Source organism: Seriola aureovittata, chromosome 2 (assembly GCF_021018895.1).
Source record: "Seriola aureovittata isolate HTS-2021-v1 ecotype China chromosome 2, ASM2101889v1, whole genome shotgun sequence".
NCBI classification, from domain to species: domain Eukaryota; kingdom Metazoa; phylum Chordata; class Actinopteri; order Carangiformes; family Carangidae; genus Seriola; species Seriola aureovittata.
In genome coordinates, this window is record NC_079365.1 from 12,600,860 (window position 1) to 12,617,500 (window position 16,641).

The following is a 16,641-nucleotide window of genomic DNA, read 5'->3' on the forward strand; positions in this document are numbered from 1 at the left end:
TTAATGATTTGTCAAATTAGAAGCTCGGGTACATTAAGTAATGTTTAATTACAAAAACAGAGTGGGGAGATTAGAGGGAGACAGAAAAAGAGAGAAGTTCTCTGTGCAGTCAGAGTGATGAAAACCATCTGTATCGAGAGCACACTTGCTACTTTTGCTGAGACCGCAATTAAAACACACACACACACACACACACACACACACACACACACACACACACACACACACACACACACAGACGTGGCTGTGGATGTGCCTATACAAACACACACGCATACGTACACACACATGTATTTTAACGCTTTAACAAAAATCTTGGGAACCCCCTCCCATTTACTGGTTTGACCTCAGCATTAAAGCAGGAACAGACATACGTACACACACATAGAAACACAAAAAAAAAAAAAAAACACAACCGCCCAGTTTGTTGGCATGTGGTGTGAATTACTCCTTGAACACCCTGTCTGCCCAAGAGTGAGAGTGTGTGTTTGTCCGTGTGTGTGTGTGTGTGTGTGCATGCGTGTGTGTTGGCAGGAGTTGAGGAGGCATGTCTGGCAACAATAAGGGACAATTCCACCCAAATTACCACCCTGATTACCACTATATTAAAGAGCCATTTATGGCTTTCATAAACGCTACAACCAAGCAGAGGTGATGCCTGTCTCCTCTCCTATGCCTGTATTCATGGATGTGTGTGTGTATACGAGGGAGACAAGAACTACTAATGAAGCATGTGATTCTCTAGATATTTAAACAACGTCTGCATTGTGATACCGGATTATTCAAATGTGCCACACAGGTAAGAGGCAAAACTATTGCAAATTAGCTATTGTAAAGATGATATTTCTAAATATTGTCCCATAACCACAAGAGAAAACTGTTCAGTGCTGGCTGACAGGTGTCCATTAAAACTGGAATTCAGAGCAGCTGAGGACTGGGCAACGTTAATAAGAGTTTTTGCATCTACGATACATATAGAAAAATTGCAATCTCTTTATTTTATAAAGTGATGTTCAGTGGAGTGAATTGTGTCCCACTGTTATGCATTGCCACGGCATACCCTTGTTTTTCATGTAAACCTCAATCTAATTTACTTACAATATTTCTGGCATCAAATATTTGTAAAACTTAATCATATCATCGGGACACAATTCTACTGAAAGTCAGTTAACAATAATGAAAAAATGAAAAGGAAATTATCACCCTCAAACACAGCTCTTATACCGTGGTTTTCACCACGGTATAAGAGTGATAATACACCATTGGTTGTTCCAGTATAGAAGATAATGGACTCAGCTCAGGAAACATATTCATCTCCCTCACCTCCTCTTTTATTTTCTTATATACTGTATTAGATTGTCTACAAGAAAATGGAGTGATGTTACCTCACTGCTCTAAATGAAGGGAAAGAGAGAGCGAGAGAGAGAGAGAGAGAGAGAAGAGAGAGAGAGAGAAGGCACCAACTGGAGCCAAACTCTCTCATATCTACTTTGTCAAGAAGCACTCCTCTTCTTTGACCCTTCCTTTTCATTTCTCCTCTTCACATTCACTTCTTGCTTTTTTCTCTGTGACCTGGGTTAGCTGTAGCATTGTAAAGAATGCCCCCCCTACACTCACTCACCCACCTTTATACACACACACACACACACACACCAGCTCCACCTAGACTTCCCCAACCCCAACTCCCTGCTCCCCCTGTGGCATTCTTGGGGGCGCACTGCACCTTTAAAGAAAATATGAGGGAGGCCTAAGAGGGAGGCCCAACAACAGAGTCTTTGTGCTGCCGCGGAGCGCACACACACACACACACGCGCGCACACACACACACCCACACACACATATACACACATCAGTGGTGTCAGACAGGTTTTATTAGAGTGAGAGAGGGAGGGAGGAGGAGGAGGAAGGGGAAGGAGGGGTGAGGAGGTCACTGCTCAGCTTGGAGGCCTGAGAGCACAGTGTGAGTTTGTGTGTGTGTGTGTGTGGTGTGTGTGTGTCAGTTCAGTGTGTGAGTTCTTCTGACTTGTCATCGCTCCCCTCTGTAAATCATCGCCTCTGACACAGCCTTTAATAACAGTGCATTTTTTAATTCAGCAGGGTCACACACACACACACACACACACACACACACACACACACACACTCACACACACACGTACCGTAATGCTACTTTCTCTCCTTAACAGGTTTCCCGAAAAATGGCTGACAACTATGTTTCTTTGTAAGGAGGGAGGGTTGATGGGGCAGTTAGAGAATCCATTAGAAGAAATGGATAGAAATTTAATTTTGCTGCGTGTGTATTATGATCTTGCGGTGGGTATGTGAGTGTGTCTGTATGTGCACACCTACCATGGCTGAGATGTCAAGTTACGAGTTGAATCTCAGATGAGGAAAAAAAGTAACAACCAACATGTAACAAGGCTAGGCCTCCTTAGATAGATGTACGTGAATGCATGTGTGTGTGTCTGTGTGTGTGTGTGTGTGTGTGTGTGTGTGTGTGTGTGTGTGTGTGTGTGTGTGTGTGCCTGTGCTTGGCTCAGGTTGCTAAAGCAAACAGGTCTGCGTGTGTGATGAATCTGGCCTCTAATCCGCCCAGTGTGTTTGGGTGAGACAGGGAGAGAGAACGCAGGAATAAGCAAAGAAATCTAAACAGACGGAGGGGGAAGGGGGAGGAGGGGGAAGACAGAGAGAGAGAGAGAGAGAGAGAAGGAGAGGGAGAGAGAGAGAGAAAGAGAGACAGGTGGGTACCATATGTTGGAGTAATCCGTCAGCACTGACTGAGGTCCATTGTTGACGGCCGAAACGAAACAAACCCGTCCCCCTTCTACCCTCTCCTCCCCACCTCCCCCCATAGATAAACAGCCCCCGGGGCAGACAGTGGGCTGTCCTTGGGGGAGAAGGAGGAGGAGGAAGAGGAGGAGGGTAAGGAGTTAGGAAGGGCAAGGGGGAGGCAGGTGGTATCAGATTTCTTCACTCTTAGACCAAGAAGAAGAGAGTGCAAAAGAAAAAAAGAAAGGAGCACAAAGTAAGGGTGAGTGAGAGGCTCATGTTTTCATCTGTCCACGGCAGAGCTAAACCAGGCTAGACTAAGCAAGTGATTCAGATGTTTCACATCTCTACTGTGCCAAACAAGTATCCCCTGTCTGCCTTACAAGCTCAGCAGCCTGGGAAGAGACGCTTGTAATGCACTGCATCTCCACTCCTCTATCCCTTTTCTTCCCCTTGAGAGAACGATAGATGGAGAGACGGGTAGATAGATACAAGGTGAAGACGTAGAACAGAGCTTGTCACACCCTGCTGCTTCTCTACAAGCCTGCATGCTCTCTGATTTTGGATCAGTGGGAGAAACCGGGTGCAGAAAGGAGCGGTGGATCCTCTTCTTTTTTTTTTTTTTTTTTTTTACTCTTACTTCCCTTTTCCCCTATATCTCCTTTCTTGAGGGTTGTCATTGAAGCCGAAAGCCGAGCTAAAGCTGCATCGATGCTGCCATCCTCACGGGTCACCTCGATGATCCCTTGTATCCATGTGCACTGCGCCTCTTCACTTCGGCACCAAAAAACACCTTGAAACTCCAATAAAGCCTCCCACCTACGACTTTAATTCACTCTCTCCTCTTGGCTCGGTATTTTCTACTCTCTAGTTTTTCCTCCTCTAAATCTGTCATCTTTGATTCCCTCTCTTTCTCTGGATACTCAGGGGGAATCATGATCAGAGACGAAGATGAAACAAGACTGAACAGATGTAACACAATCTACAAAGCATGTAAATTTGTTAAAAGGATGATGATACACAGTACTGTACCAGCTCACCTGCCTTCAGAGGCTGGCCCAGTATTTACACCCACACACATATATACACACACACACACACACACACACACACACACACACACACACACACACACACACACACACACACACACACACACTGTGCACAAAGTCAGATTACTGAAGAGGTGACTTTGGGGCATTTTTGAATGAAGGCTTGGTTACACCCGCGGTGGAATCTCATGTATCAAATGCATCACTGTCAGTCACCACAAAAACCAGAGTGCTTTCCCAGATCACTCCTACTTTCTTTCTCTCCGTCTACATCACCCGATCTGTCTCTTGCCCTCACTACGCCTCTCCATATAATGTATAACTCACAAAAGTTTGGCTGGCATCTATCCAAGTATTCTGTCTGTCTTGTGCCCTGCCCCCTCCCCTCTCCCCTCTCAAGAAATCTGTTACCCATACCCTTTTTCACCACAGTAAATTCTGAGAGGAGATATGGGTTAGACGGAGGCCTAAAATAGATTGTCCAGGCCTACCAATGGAAAGCAAACTTTGTGAATGCAGCTGTTGGCCTTATGAGAGGACCCTCGCCTTCCCTTTACTGTCAAACAAACACTCACTACCGTGACAGCAGCTGTGGGAGCGGGTAAAGGTAACGCTGCATTTACAATTAAAACCTAAACATTTAAGGGATGGTTATAATAGATTTGTAGCACGTAGCATTTTAAATAATAAAAATCAGTATCTACCTTATACGGTTTTGTGTAGTTACTGGGAAAAGCTGAGGAGATTGACAGTCTCGTAACTTGTTGTGGTTGTTAATCATGCACCATCAAGGCCAAAGTCTGAAAGTTTTTATCCCAACGTAACACTGCAGCAGCTGATTTCAATGATGCTCATATTTTCCTCCAGACGTTAAATTTATTGGGAAATTTGCAGGATTATGTTTGGGCAAAAATGTAAGTTGCTCTGTAGCATGCAAAGGAGACAGGAGAGAGGTCTGCTGAACAGGTAGCAACATCTGTTTATTTTTAGAAATAAGAATAAATAAGAAATAAGAAAATGTGGTTTTAATATAACTGGAGAAACATCAGCACTAACAGTACTATTGTAAAAAAAAAAAAATTCTTAATTTGTTTATGGTGGATGCAACAATGGAAGAGCTAATTTGCCAAAATGCACTGATTTCACATCATATTGTAACTCTTTAAAGTTTGATGCAGATTTACTATAGATCAAAGGGGGAAGGGAAGCAGGGAGTAGTATATATATTTAGGACAGATCAGGGGTTTCCAGGGGGTAAACATATAGGGGTAAGGGGCAGCCTAAAGCAAAGCCTGCTAAAGCCGTTCAATTTCATGGTGGGTTACAAATAAACTATGCGCTGCCAAGAGTTCGCCCCTTTCCTCCAACTCTTCCTCACGTACGCCTTCTCTTTTTCTGGTATTAATCAGGTCTTTCCGGCCTCCCTTCACCAGCTTTCCTGCCATTTGTTTTCGCTCATAGCAACGTGGACTTCAAACCAGTTGTCCACCAATATATGAGCTTTGAGAGCGGCACTGAATACCTCAATCTGTTTAGGCCGCCGTCGAGCTGGAACTATCTGGGACACCTTCAGAAATACCAGCCAGCCGCAATCCCGTTCAGCTATTTAATGTAATGTTTCCGCAATATAAAGGCACCGTTCGAGAGCTGAGGTTTTAAAACGGCTGAAGCAAGCTTGTCTGGGCCCAGACTGACCATTAAAGAGAGGAAAGACCGCGTTCAAGAGCCAACGCCATAAAAACTCACAAACTCCAAAAGAACTTCAAAATATGCCGTAATGTTTGAAAACCCTGGCTGATTTTAGATTTTTTTTTTTTTCACATCCTATTTTTCACAAAAGGGACCTGTTCTAAACTCCGGGGACCCTGCCGTTTTCCAGATGGTTCTCTTCAGTTCAAAACTGTTTTGTGAAACGAGAAAACCTCTCCCCTTCAACTATGTCCCTACACTCATCTAATGTTTCTATTGATTCACAGGGGTATACGCACGGCCATAAAAAGGAGCTGACTGAATACCCAGGACTGCTCTATATCATGACACAATTCATCATCATGTGCGCGTGCGTGCGCGCGCGCGCACACACACACACACACACACACACACACACACACAGAAAAAAATCTTCCTAAGGAGATGTCAGCTTTTCTCTGTTAAGTGAAAGGAAAAGGGCATCGAGAGATAGACAATTAGGAGAGGAACTCTTTTCCTGAGAATATAAAAGCAGCTCCCTCTGTACTGTAGGCCTCATCTCAGTCCAGGCGGCTAATTGATGGCAAATAGCTCTACAGCAGTTTCCTCGCTCACGCTCACACACACACACACACACACACACACACACAAATACACGTCATACATTATATACACATATGCAGTTTCCCTGTGGTTTTCAACACAGCTCGTTTGGCAAGAGAGGAAGGTCTCACTCACAGCGGAAAACACGCACTCACACACACACACACACACACAGACACACACACAGCGTACCTTGTAATATTTAGCCCTCATCTTGTATAAGGTAAGACAGTTAAGTAGTTTGGTCATGCTCCTGGGAAGACAAGGCCACTTAGGTGTTAGGTCTTAGTTGGGTGACCTCCAGGGTTTAAGCTGCTTCTCCTGCCCAACAAGAGCAACTCCTGAGAGGGGAGACTGTGCGCGGCTAGCCCATGATGAGGATAGCACTAGCCTGGCAACCAGGCCTCACATATGGAAACCGTTTAACTGTTATTATTAATAACCCAAAAAAAAAAAAAAAAATCAAACTAATAACACATGCAAGACACTGCCAAGACTCAGCACAGGAGACAGAGGGAAAACACATACATACACAAACAGAGACTGTCTGCCATGTGCACATGCATACACAGACATACACACATAAAGACGCCTGTTGGTTAAACAGAAAAACGCGTTCCTACTCAGCGGCCTGCAAAAGTATTAGTCTGCCTGCCCGCTTCGATGGAAATAAAACTCTTTCATGTTTTTGGTTCAGAGGGTTTTCACACCTGGTTGTGGCTGTGGAGACGGAGATGGACACACCCTCACACCCACCCTTACCACACACACGCACGCACACAAACACCGGAAGTGGGCAAGCACAACAAAGGCTGGCTGCTGTACGAAGAAGTTAAGCTTCTAAACAAGCGCAAAACCTTTAACTTCCCCAAATGAGAAGAAGTGCTGGGGTGTGTTCTATAAAAGGAAAATGGGGAAGTGTGTGAGTGTACGTGCGCTAGACTATGTGATTTAGTTAGAGGATCAATCCATCCAGATGTTAACAGGCACATTTTTCAATTTAAAATAACTCCAAGCCCAGTACAATTTTCTATTCTTTCTCTCCTCTTGTTAAACTTTTTTTTTGACAAGGATCTTACTTTTATTGATTTGATTCTGTCACTAAGACTTTATTTAAGACTTTATCTTGTCTTACTAAAGATTAATATTTAGAGATTCAGCAAAGGGGTGATTGTGCTAGAAAACAGCTGGAACAATCACACAGGTTTTTAGCTGCCAGTCTGCAGTTTATCCGTATTAACTAAACCAATTAATTTGGAAGTGCTAACAAAAGTAAACACAATTCTATTACCCAAACTTTACTATGATAAGGCGATTTTGCAGCATGGTTCAGCTTTGACCTTCCATACTGGATGCAGTCATGCGCACACAAATTTTTTTTTACCTTCATTGTCACTACCAATGAGTAGTTTACATAATAGAACCTTTCTGGTATTAATTATGAAGCAATGAAGCAATGAATTATGAAGCAATGAAAACAGTGAGTAAGTGTTCATATAAAATACTTTTTTTTTCCCATTAGGAAAACTATCCTTGAATAGGCATAATTTTACTGCAGCATTTTTGGCATCTACGTTTTAAAAAAGTGGGGAGAGATTAAATTTTCATTAACACATTGTTATGTTACTTAAATTGAATAAAAGAGAGCAAGAAAAACAAGTTTATTATTTGCTGATGTCAATTTTTAAGATTTATCTCATAACTCCAAGTGCTACAGTACTTTACCTCAAATGTAGTTTCACTGTACTAAATACTTTCACATGGTCTGAGTTATGGAAAACTTCACTAACAAGACAACAAACGCAATCCTGTCAATCAGGTAGAAAAACGCCGTCACGCACAGTCTCAGAGCTGGAGAAGAAAGCCAGCGAAAGAACGAGAGAGAGAGGAGCTACATTCCTCTCCTCCTCCCTGTTGACTCTAATCTCTCCTTTAAAATGGCTCACACAAAGAACCAGCACAGACTAGCTAATTAGCAACACTTTAGGCCTCTGCTGCTATTGTGTGCGTGGTGTGTATATGTGTGTGTTCATTGTGTGCATCCCGGGCTCTCGACTGTTTCCAGGGTAACTACTTGCCTAGCAGCCTTGTAAGCATTGCACATTTTGTCTTTACTCTTTACTATCTCTCGTTCCCCACTCGGTGTCTGTCTCTTTCTGTTAGTCCGGAGTGAGGGAATGAAGAAGTAGGGACTTTGAGAAAAGAGAGGCGACAAGGACCAAGATATGAGGCTTTTGTGTGACCTGTGTGGGCGGGGTAGTTGTAAACTAATGCTGAGTGCCTCTCCCCTAATGAACTATGAAACTGTGCATCAGAGCAGCTGTCAATTAAAACCAATTATGGCTGTTGCTTTTTGACAGAGAAAGCAGTAGACGGTCAACAATGAGAACAGGCACACACACACACATATAGACACAGACTCACATCTCAGTGTCATGACCAGTAATAGTAATGAGGTCATGCAGCTTTGCTCGCTGACCTATGACCTTTTAAAAAAAAAAAAAGGGCTCGGTCACCGTGGCGATACCCTCTGAAGAGTGAGAGTCAACAATCGACTTTTTCACCCTCAGAAAACTTCTCCATGAAGAGTGTCCGTCCCGGCTCATGTGTGTGTGTGTGTGCGTGTGTGTGCGTGTGTGTGTGTACATGTGTGTGTTATTTACCTGACAGCACAGTCAGTCTAAGTGCTTCCAAACACTCCCATGGCAACCAAACCCAACCTAACCCTTTCAGGTGCCTAGGGATATGTGTGTATATAACTCAGTCTCCACAACAGAAGCAGGACACACACACACACGCACGCACGCATGCACGCACACACATACACACACACACACACGTCCTTCTCCTTCTGCTGGTATCTGTCTATTCTTGTCTCTGAGCCTCTTGGCTGGTTGCGTCAACCAACCGTGACTGTGTCCATGCTGGCTGATTTGGCCTGGTGGACCATGTCTACTGTCCGTCTCCTCTTTATCCACAAGACTTGTAGCCTTCTAGCATTCTGCTGTGGAACAACTTAGACAATAAACCTTATTGATAGGCAGTGTTGTGGCAGTACACACTTAAAAAGAACTAGTTCAAAGTTCAGTTCATACAGATGAAAATGAACTAGTTCACATTCATTTGTTCCATTTCTTTTAAATAAATACAGGCCGATATTCTTTTTCAATTATTGTATACTATTGAAGAATCAAAGACATTAGTCACATTTAAAATCTGTATATAAATATAATCTGTCTGAGTCTTCAATTGTTTGTTCATAAAACTGCTTCAAATGCTCGAACAAACTGGCTTTTGCAGTAGTAGATGCGTCTGTACCCTCTGTACCGCCAGCACCAGCCAAGCTGGGCCGCGTCTAGGGAGAAGGTTACGCGGCCTGCCGTAAAACTACTGCAAAACGTGAGCTAAAACTGTCGTAAAACGTGGGCGGCTCACGTTCACGTTCATCATTTGTAAACTGATTCGTTCAGTTCAACTCATTAATGCACAACACTGTTGATAGATATGTAGATTTCACATTTTTAGTCGACTAGATGTTAAAAATGATACCATATCTATTAGCTGTGATTTCAGAAACGTGTCAAACCATGTTTGTGCCTCAAGAACATTATGCTGTATTTAGAGAATTATCGTGTATACGGAGGTCATAGAGTGGAGGAATACAAAAGGAAGGATTTGAAAGGACATCAATAGTGAGAACAAAAATCTGCTCTCCAACTCTCACTCAGTGGATTCTCCAACACTCAATGGCCTGGCTGGAAAAAGCAGTAAAAAAAATTTTATGGGCGCTCATAAATACAACATCTCAGCATCTCAGAATTAGGACTCAATGTGTGAAAAAGTGACTGAATGATGAATATGAGGAAGGGTAGTCATGTGAAACATTTTACCGATCATAAGGTTGGTACGTCCAGGTGTGTTTGTAGCGTTGTGTGCGTAATACCAGGTAAGAGTGTTAATCAATCACTACAAACAGATTCAAATATAGAAAGACTGACAAGACGAGAAAAAGAGAAGTAAAAGTCAAAAAAGATAGATACAGGGAGCTGCTGGTGCTTTTAAGACTCTCAGAGGAAGTTGGTGTTCTATAGGTCTCTTTGTATCGCCACGGTAACAGCAGTGGGTGTTCTGTAATGCTAGGCAACCCAACTTGCCCCTCCTCTGTCTCAGCATGACCTCTGGTGACCTGTGAACTACACTGACCTCAGACATAAAGAGGAAGGCCAGGCCCAGACCTAGGGAAAGCTTTTAGGAGGTGACAGCACTCGGAGAGAGGTCTGGGACTGATTTACTGGCCCGCACACACGACAGACGGACACATACACACACACACACACACACACACACACACACACACACACACACACACACACACACACACACACACACACACACACACCACACACACACACACACACACACACACACACAACACACACACACACACACACACACACATGGGTTATGCATGCAAACAGACATACAGACAGACAGGAAAGTGACACAGACGCACATGGAATACAACCTGTCATGCAGATGCACAAAACTCAAGCATAATGTTATTAAATTAAATCCCACTGCACTAACACACCAGAAAATTAGTCTGAAAATGTCTTTTTTTTTTCCTTTACCACCTCCTCCTCTCCTCCGGCCTCCCCTTCACCTTCGTCTCCTCTGCACTGCTGACCTGAAAGTGAACTCTAGTGGATAGCTGGAGGTCAAACAGGACATAACTGTCCGAGTGACCAACATTCACCTCCCATAATTTAGCAACGGCCTGGCAGCCGAAGCTGTAGAGTCACATATGTCTCAAAAACCTCCCCACTTCCATCCATATAGGCCATAATTACTCAGTCTAGCCAAGCTAACAGGAAGCCGTACGTTATCTGAATCGTCCAGCATCTCTCATCGTCTATTAACACACACACACCTATCTCACACATCTGTCCGCAAAGCACTCCCGGCATCGAACCCAAACTCACACTCTTGCACATGTGCATACACACAAAACAGCTATCTATCATCAGTGTTTGTGTATATCTGAGATCTGTATCGGCTTCCCCCAATCTCCAGTCATCACTGTGGCTCCTTAATTACACCCTTCATTAACTCACATCAGCTTGGTGCATGTGTATAACTGCCTGTGTGTGTGTGTGTGTGTATGAGAGACGAAGAGAAACAAAGATTGTCAGTATGTGTGTGTGTGTGTGTGTGTGTGTGTTTGTGTGCATGTGAGAGAGCAAAAAAGGGAAGCGTTGAGGAAAAAATAGAACATGACAAATGGGAGTGGGGATCGAAGCTCCAAACCAATTTCTAAGACTGCCTTTTTCTCCACCAATGTTCCCTTTAAACCCTCGGGGAAGGGAGACCACCGCTACAATCTGCCTCTCACTTTCTATTTGCACGTAAGAGTGAGTTAAAGGCAAGAGAGAGAAAAAGACAGAGAGAACGAGAAAGCGGAAAAAACCCTCAGTGGATGGTTTAGTCGACCGACAAGTGGCACTCCTAAGAGGAAATGGCACCTTTTTGTCACAGTCTCTCTTTCTTTCTCCTCCCTCCTACTTTCCCCTCTTCTCCGCCCGTCATCACCAGCCGCTACTACTGTAGCTGCTGGAACACCAGAGGCGATTAATTGATGGCGAGGGAAAAGGAGGAGACAGGAATGGGTGAGAACAGAGGCGAGAGGGGAGTGACGGTGCTTAAAGTATGGACTCACATCTGTTAAAAAAAAAAAAAAAAAAAAAAAAAGGGATGAGGGACGTAAGGAAAAGGCAAGAATTGAAGACACCTGGTTCTCGTCAGAGCACCCTCCACCCAGCCACACACACACACACATACACACACACACTTTGAGGTTTGTTAGGATTTATCCTGCTTACATTTCTCCTCTGCTATGCATCATTTCATGTCTACACCCGTGCCCAGCACCTCAACAAAGTGCCATACACTCTACGCTGCACTCTCACTTTTCCACCTCTCCTTCCTCTCACCCTATAACTCCGCTCTTTGTTTTCCCTCCCCTCCCTCCCTCCTCTCTCCCCTCGATGATGGGGCAGAACTGGTCTTCGCCCCCTCTTCCCTTTCTTCTCTCTCTCTTCCCTCTCTCCAGCTCTGTTCTTTCTGGGGAGGCAGACAGGCCACATTCCACAGGGAGGCCCAGGCGCCCTTTTCTGACACGTCTCAGCGTTACACCCCTCCCTCATCCCCCTATTCCTACTCTCCAGCCCTCCAATGCCCTCCTCCCCCCAATGTGCTGCCTCTTTACCCCTCCTTTTACCTACATTCCCTCTGGCTATATGTCCCACATCCCCAATCCCTCCTCTCCACTCACCTACTCCCCCATTGTGGCCACTGACCAGCTAGCATCTACCAGTGATGCTCCGCTATCTATCTATCTATCTATCTATCTATCTATCTATCTATCTATCTATCTATGTATCTATCTATCTATCTATCTATCTATAAAAAGAGTCAGAGAAAGATGGAGACACAGAGAGAGTGAGACAGCGAGAGGCCAGTGGAGGGATCTGACGGCTGGAGATGGCTGTGATTTCTCTCAGGTTCCCAAGGGGCCCAAGGAAAAGACGGCTTTGTGTTCCTACAACACCGCGCTGTCAGGAGTTCTGTGTGTGTGTGTGTGTGTGTGTGTGTGTGTTGTGTGTGTGTGTGTGTGTGTGTGTGTGTGTGTGTGTGTGTGTGTGTGTGTGTGTGTGTGTGTGTGTGTCTGCAAGTGTGTGTCTTTTCTGCTCCAGTGCGCACTGGCATGGTGTTTAAGCACCAACACTAGTCTGCACTACACCTTCAGGTGAGAGACTCAACCGTGGAGGAGAAAGGAGCAAGAGGAGGAGGAGGAGGAGGTATATCCGAGACTTTCAGGTTGAAGCAAGAAAGCAGGTTCTTATACAATGTTGTCAGGTAACCAGTGTTGCTACAGGGGACTGTCTGTGTCAGACAGTATTGATTTTATGAGTGATGGGCTAAAAAATACTGCCTCTATGGCCACCTAGCCAAAACTCGATTAAATCAGGAAGTGTGATGGAACCAGGGATGAAAAAGTCAACTGAAGATGTTAGGTTCCAAAACTAAAGTTGGTCAGTGTGAGAAACAGGAAATACATTTTTAAGGAACAGTTTGTGTATATGAGGTAGATGTGATTTAAAAAAAATTCTAGACCTAATCTATATCTAATAATATAAAATTGAATAATGTTTTCCATATTCTGTTTCAAACTCTGTTCGGTTTGAACTTACAAATGGACATGCAACACAAACCGAGGGAATTACACTTCTCCTCTAATAAATTTAATGTATTTTACTACTTTTTCAAGGACTTGAATTTCAGATAAAAAATGCAGATAGACGGAAGAGTGAGATAAAAGAGGTGGATGAGAAAAAAAAACAAAATCAGCTGGCTGTGGTATCAGAGCAGCCACTCAACAGTGCTCACTGGCACAGAACCCCCATCTGATCCAGCCAGGGGGTGAGGGAGGGGGAGGGAAGAGGATTGGGGGGTTGGGGGAAGAGAGGTGTATGAGGGCAATCAAAGTCTGACAGGGACACACAAAAATACAAAACAACAAAATATGATAATAGTCATTCACAGTCGGACACCCTGGTTGTGACAAGCTCTTACAAATTTCAGGCATATGTAGTTTATGCTCTTCATTTCTGTGTCTGTCTCTGTCTCTGTCTCTGTGTGTGTGTGTGTGTGTGTGTGTGTGTGTGTGTGTGTGTGTGTGTGTGTGTGTGTGTGTGTTAGCTGTGGGAACAAGAGATATCATGATGATTCTTATGCATCGTAAACTGCTGGAAAATTTACATCCACAAAATGACTGAAATACATAAATCGAGCCTTTACTTTACACAAAGAACAAGGTGCAGAAGTCAAATCTTTTTAATCTGTGCAAACTGAGTTTAACCGAAAGCTTTAAGTAGGGAATTACTACAATAGATGGCCGCGTATTTATTGCTATATGTGTGGATGTAACAGTTTTTGTGAGGTAGGGTTGGGATCTGGAGGAAAGGTCTTGCTTGTCTTTCATGGTCCACAGCGGATAGAAGGAAAAAAAGTACAGTGAGAGAGAGGAAGAGAAAAAGATGGAAAGAGAGAGGGAGGTATGTTTGTGGTTGGTAACCCGCTCAAGAGAGGAAATACCAGCATGCGCACACACACACACACATGTACACACACACAGGTGCAAAAACATAGAGAGCAGAGACACGTCCAAGAGAATAAAGACCTGCTTTGTATGAGCTACAGGTTTAGTGTTTATATGTGTGCATTTGTGCACGGCCGTGTGTGTGTGTGTGTGTGTGTGTGTGTGTGTGTCCTCGGCTGAAGGTTGCTGAGGAAGCAGGGTGAGGATGCAGTCAGGGGAAGGAGGAGGGAGAGCAGGACAGGAGTGAAGGGCCTTGAGTGTTCTTCATTCACCTAAGGCTCCATCATTATAATTAGGGGGAATAATTTTAGCAGCAGGGAGGAAACCCTGATTTTTTTTCCCTCTGGGTTTCCTCAACTAGAAACTCAGCTGGTGTCGGTGAGCCCAGAACTCACACTGACCCTCTGTGATGGGCGGACATGACATACACACACATATACAAACACTAACACACACACACACACACACACACACACACACACACACACACACAGAACAAGAGAGATAAAATAAATATTGCCCACATGTTCATAGTGCCAGAGCATAAACAAGAGAATTTCTTCTCTCCTAATCTCTTCATCAATTGCAGCAAACGCCACATCAGTGACTGAAAAACATGAATCAGTGAGTTTCCATCATTAGATGACAAAACTCTGCAGACATTCTTGTGCGGTTATGGACAAATGACTAATGTAGAGACTTCTGGTTGAAAAAACATTTGTGTGTGTGTGTGTGTGTGTGTGTGTGTGTGTGTGTGTGTGTGTGTGTATATATGTGCGAAGGCCAGGGTCCTTCAGAGAGCAATCAGAGAAGAGCTATGTGGATTTTTGGGGGAATGAGAAATAAAAATGTAGAATTTCATCCAAGACGTTCCGGGAAGTTTGGAAATTCCATTTGACACAGTGGCCAGTGTGAGTGTGTGTCTGTGTGTGTGTCTGTGTGTGTGTGTGTGTGTGTGTGTGTGTGTGTGTGTGTGTATGAGGGGATGGGGGTGTGTGTTTGGAGGGGGAACTGACGCACAGGAGGCAAGATAAATAGCATTACTGGAGACACTACATGCTGACGTGTCAAACACACACAAACACTACTTGATGGATCATTGAAAAAATAAAACAGAAAGACTTCTCTCTCCACAATTGTGACATACACACACTCATCGAGCATCTGAATCCTACGTGGAGTGTGTGCATGCTGTTTTGAGAATATCTCAGTATATGTATGATCCCATACAACAGGTCATAATGGCTTCTCTCACCTAGGCAGAGCTTAAACGGCAGGTACATCTTCCAGTTTTTTTTTTCCCCAGCCAGTGATGTGTAATAATGTATCAGTGGGAACTACGTGTGTGTGAATTATTATGGCAAACTTTTTCCCTGTGGAGTTAGCTGGCACATTATGAGCGGTGGATAATTAAAGCACCGACGAGCCAACCTGTCAGAGCTTTTCACCGTTTGCACATGCAAGGCTGACAATTACCAGAGTGTGGCTGACTACATGTTGTCACATCTGTACATTATGTAACAGCCTGGTGTGTACGTGCTGTTCTAGACAATGTATCATATAGACTGTGTGAACAAGTTGCACAAGAAGGAGGTGTTGCAAAACAAGTCTTAAAAGCACAGGTAAACAAATGCATGCATGACATGTGCCCTACACACACACACACACACACACACACACACACACACACACACACACACACACACACACACACACACACACACACACACACACACACACACACACACACACACACACACACACACACACACACACACACACACACACACGCACACACCTGTTGTTGCTGCAGGTGCAGTAAGTCGACTGGACTGATCTCTCCGTTGGTGTCTCCGTTAGACCCGCCCTCTCTACCTCCCCCTCCATCTGATTGGCTGCTGAGGCTGCTGACTCCGTTCTGGTTGGACGGCGTCGTTCGAATGGTCTCAGAGGCTGATTCCACCATCATCACTGGCACCTGCGAGCAGAGAGGTGGGAGGAGGGAGTGGGGGCAAGACAACACAGTGATTGAACAAAAGTGACCTGGGCAGTTTGAGCAGAAAGCCTGCTCCCATCTGAGTGAACAAACAAGGCAGGAAAGTAAAGTAAACACACACTGAGATAGAGACGTGAATTGTGTGCATGTGTGCGTGCATGTGTACTTTGTGAAAAGGGCTTTTGGTCATGAACCAGCTACACACAAACATGCACAAGTGGCCACAAAGCAACACCTGAAGCAGACACTTTTTTGTATGCATGTAAATGTGAGCCTAGGAGCGTATCCATAGATTTGGATCAGACGTGCAGCAAATCTAAACTGACAAGGCAGTTAATACTCTGCTATATAGTTAAATAACACACACATTTCTC

General features: G+C 44.2%; 1 protein-coding gene across 2 annotated transcripts in view; it reads right to left on the reverse strand.

Moving 5' to 3' along the window:
- Window positions 1-16,641, reverse strand: part of foxp4 (forkhead box P4) — a 98,762-nt gene that overhangs the window by 47,843 nt on the left and 34,278 nt on the right. For both annotated transcript variants that reach the window (XM_056393721.1, XM_056393712.1), the window contains exon 2: window positions 16,070-16,249. In XM_056393721.1, coding sequence (XP_056249696.1) covers window positions 16,070-16,240 — 171 coding nt within the window. In that variant the 5' untranslated portion in view covers window positions 16,241-16,249. The remainder of the gene's footprint in view (window positions 1-16,069; window positions 16,250-16,641) is intronic.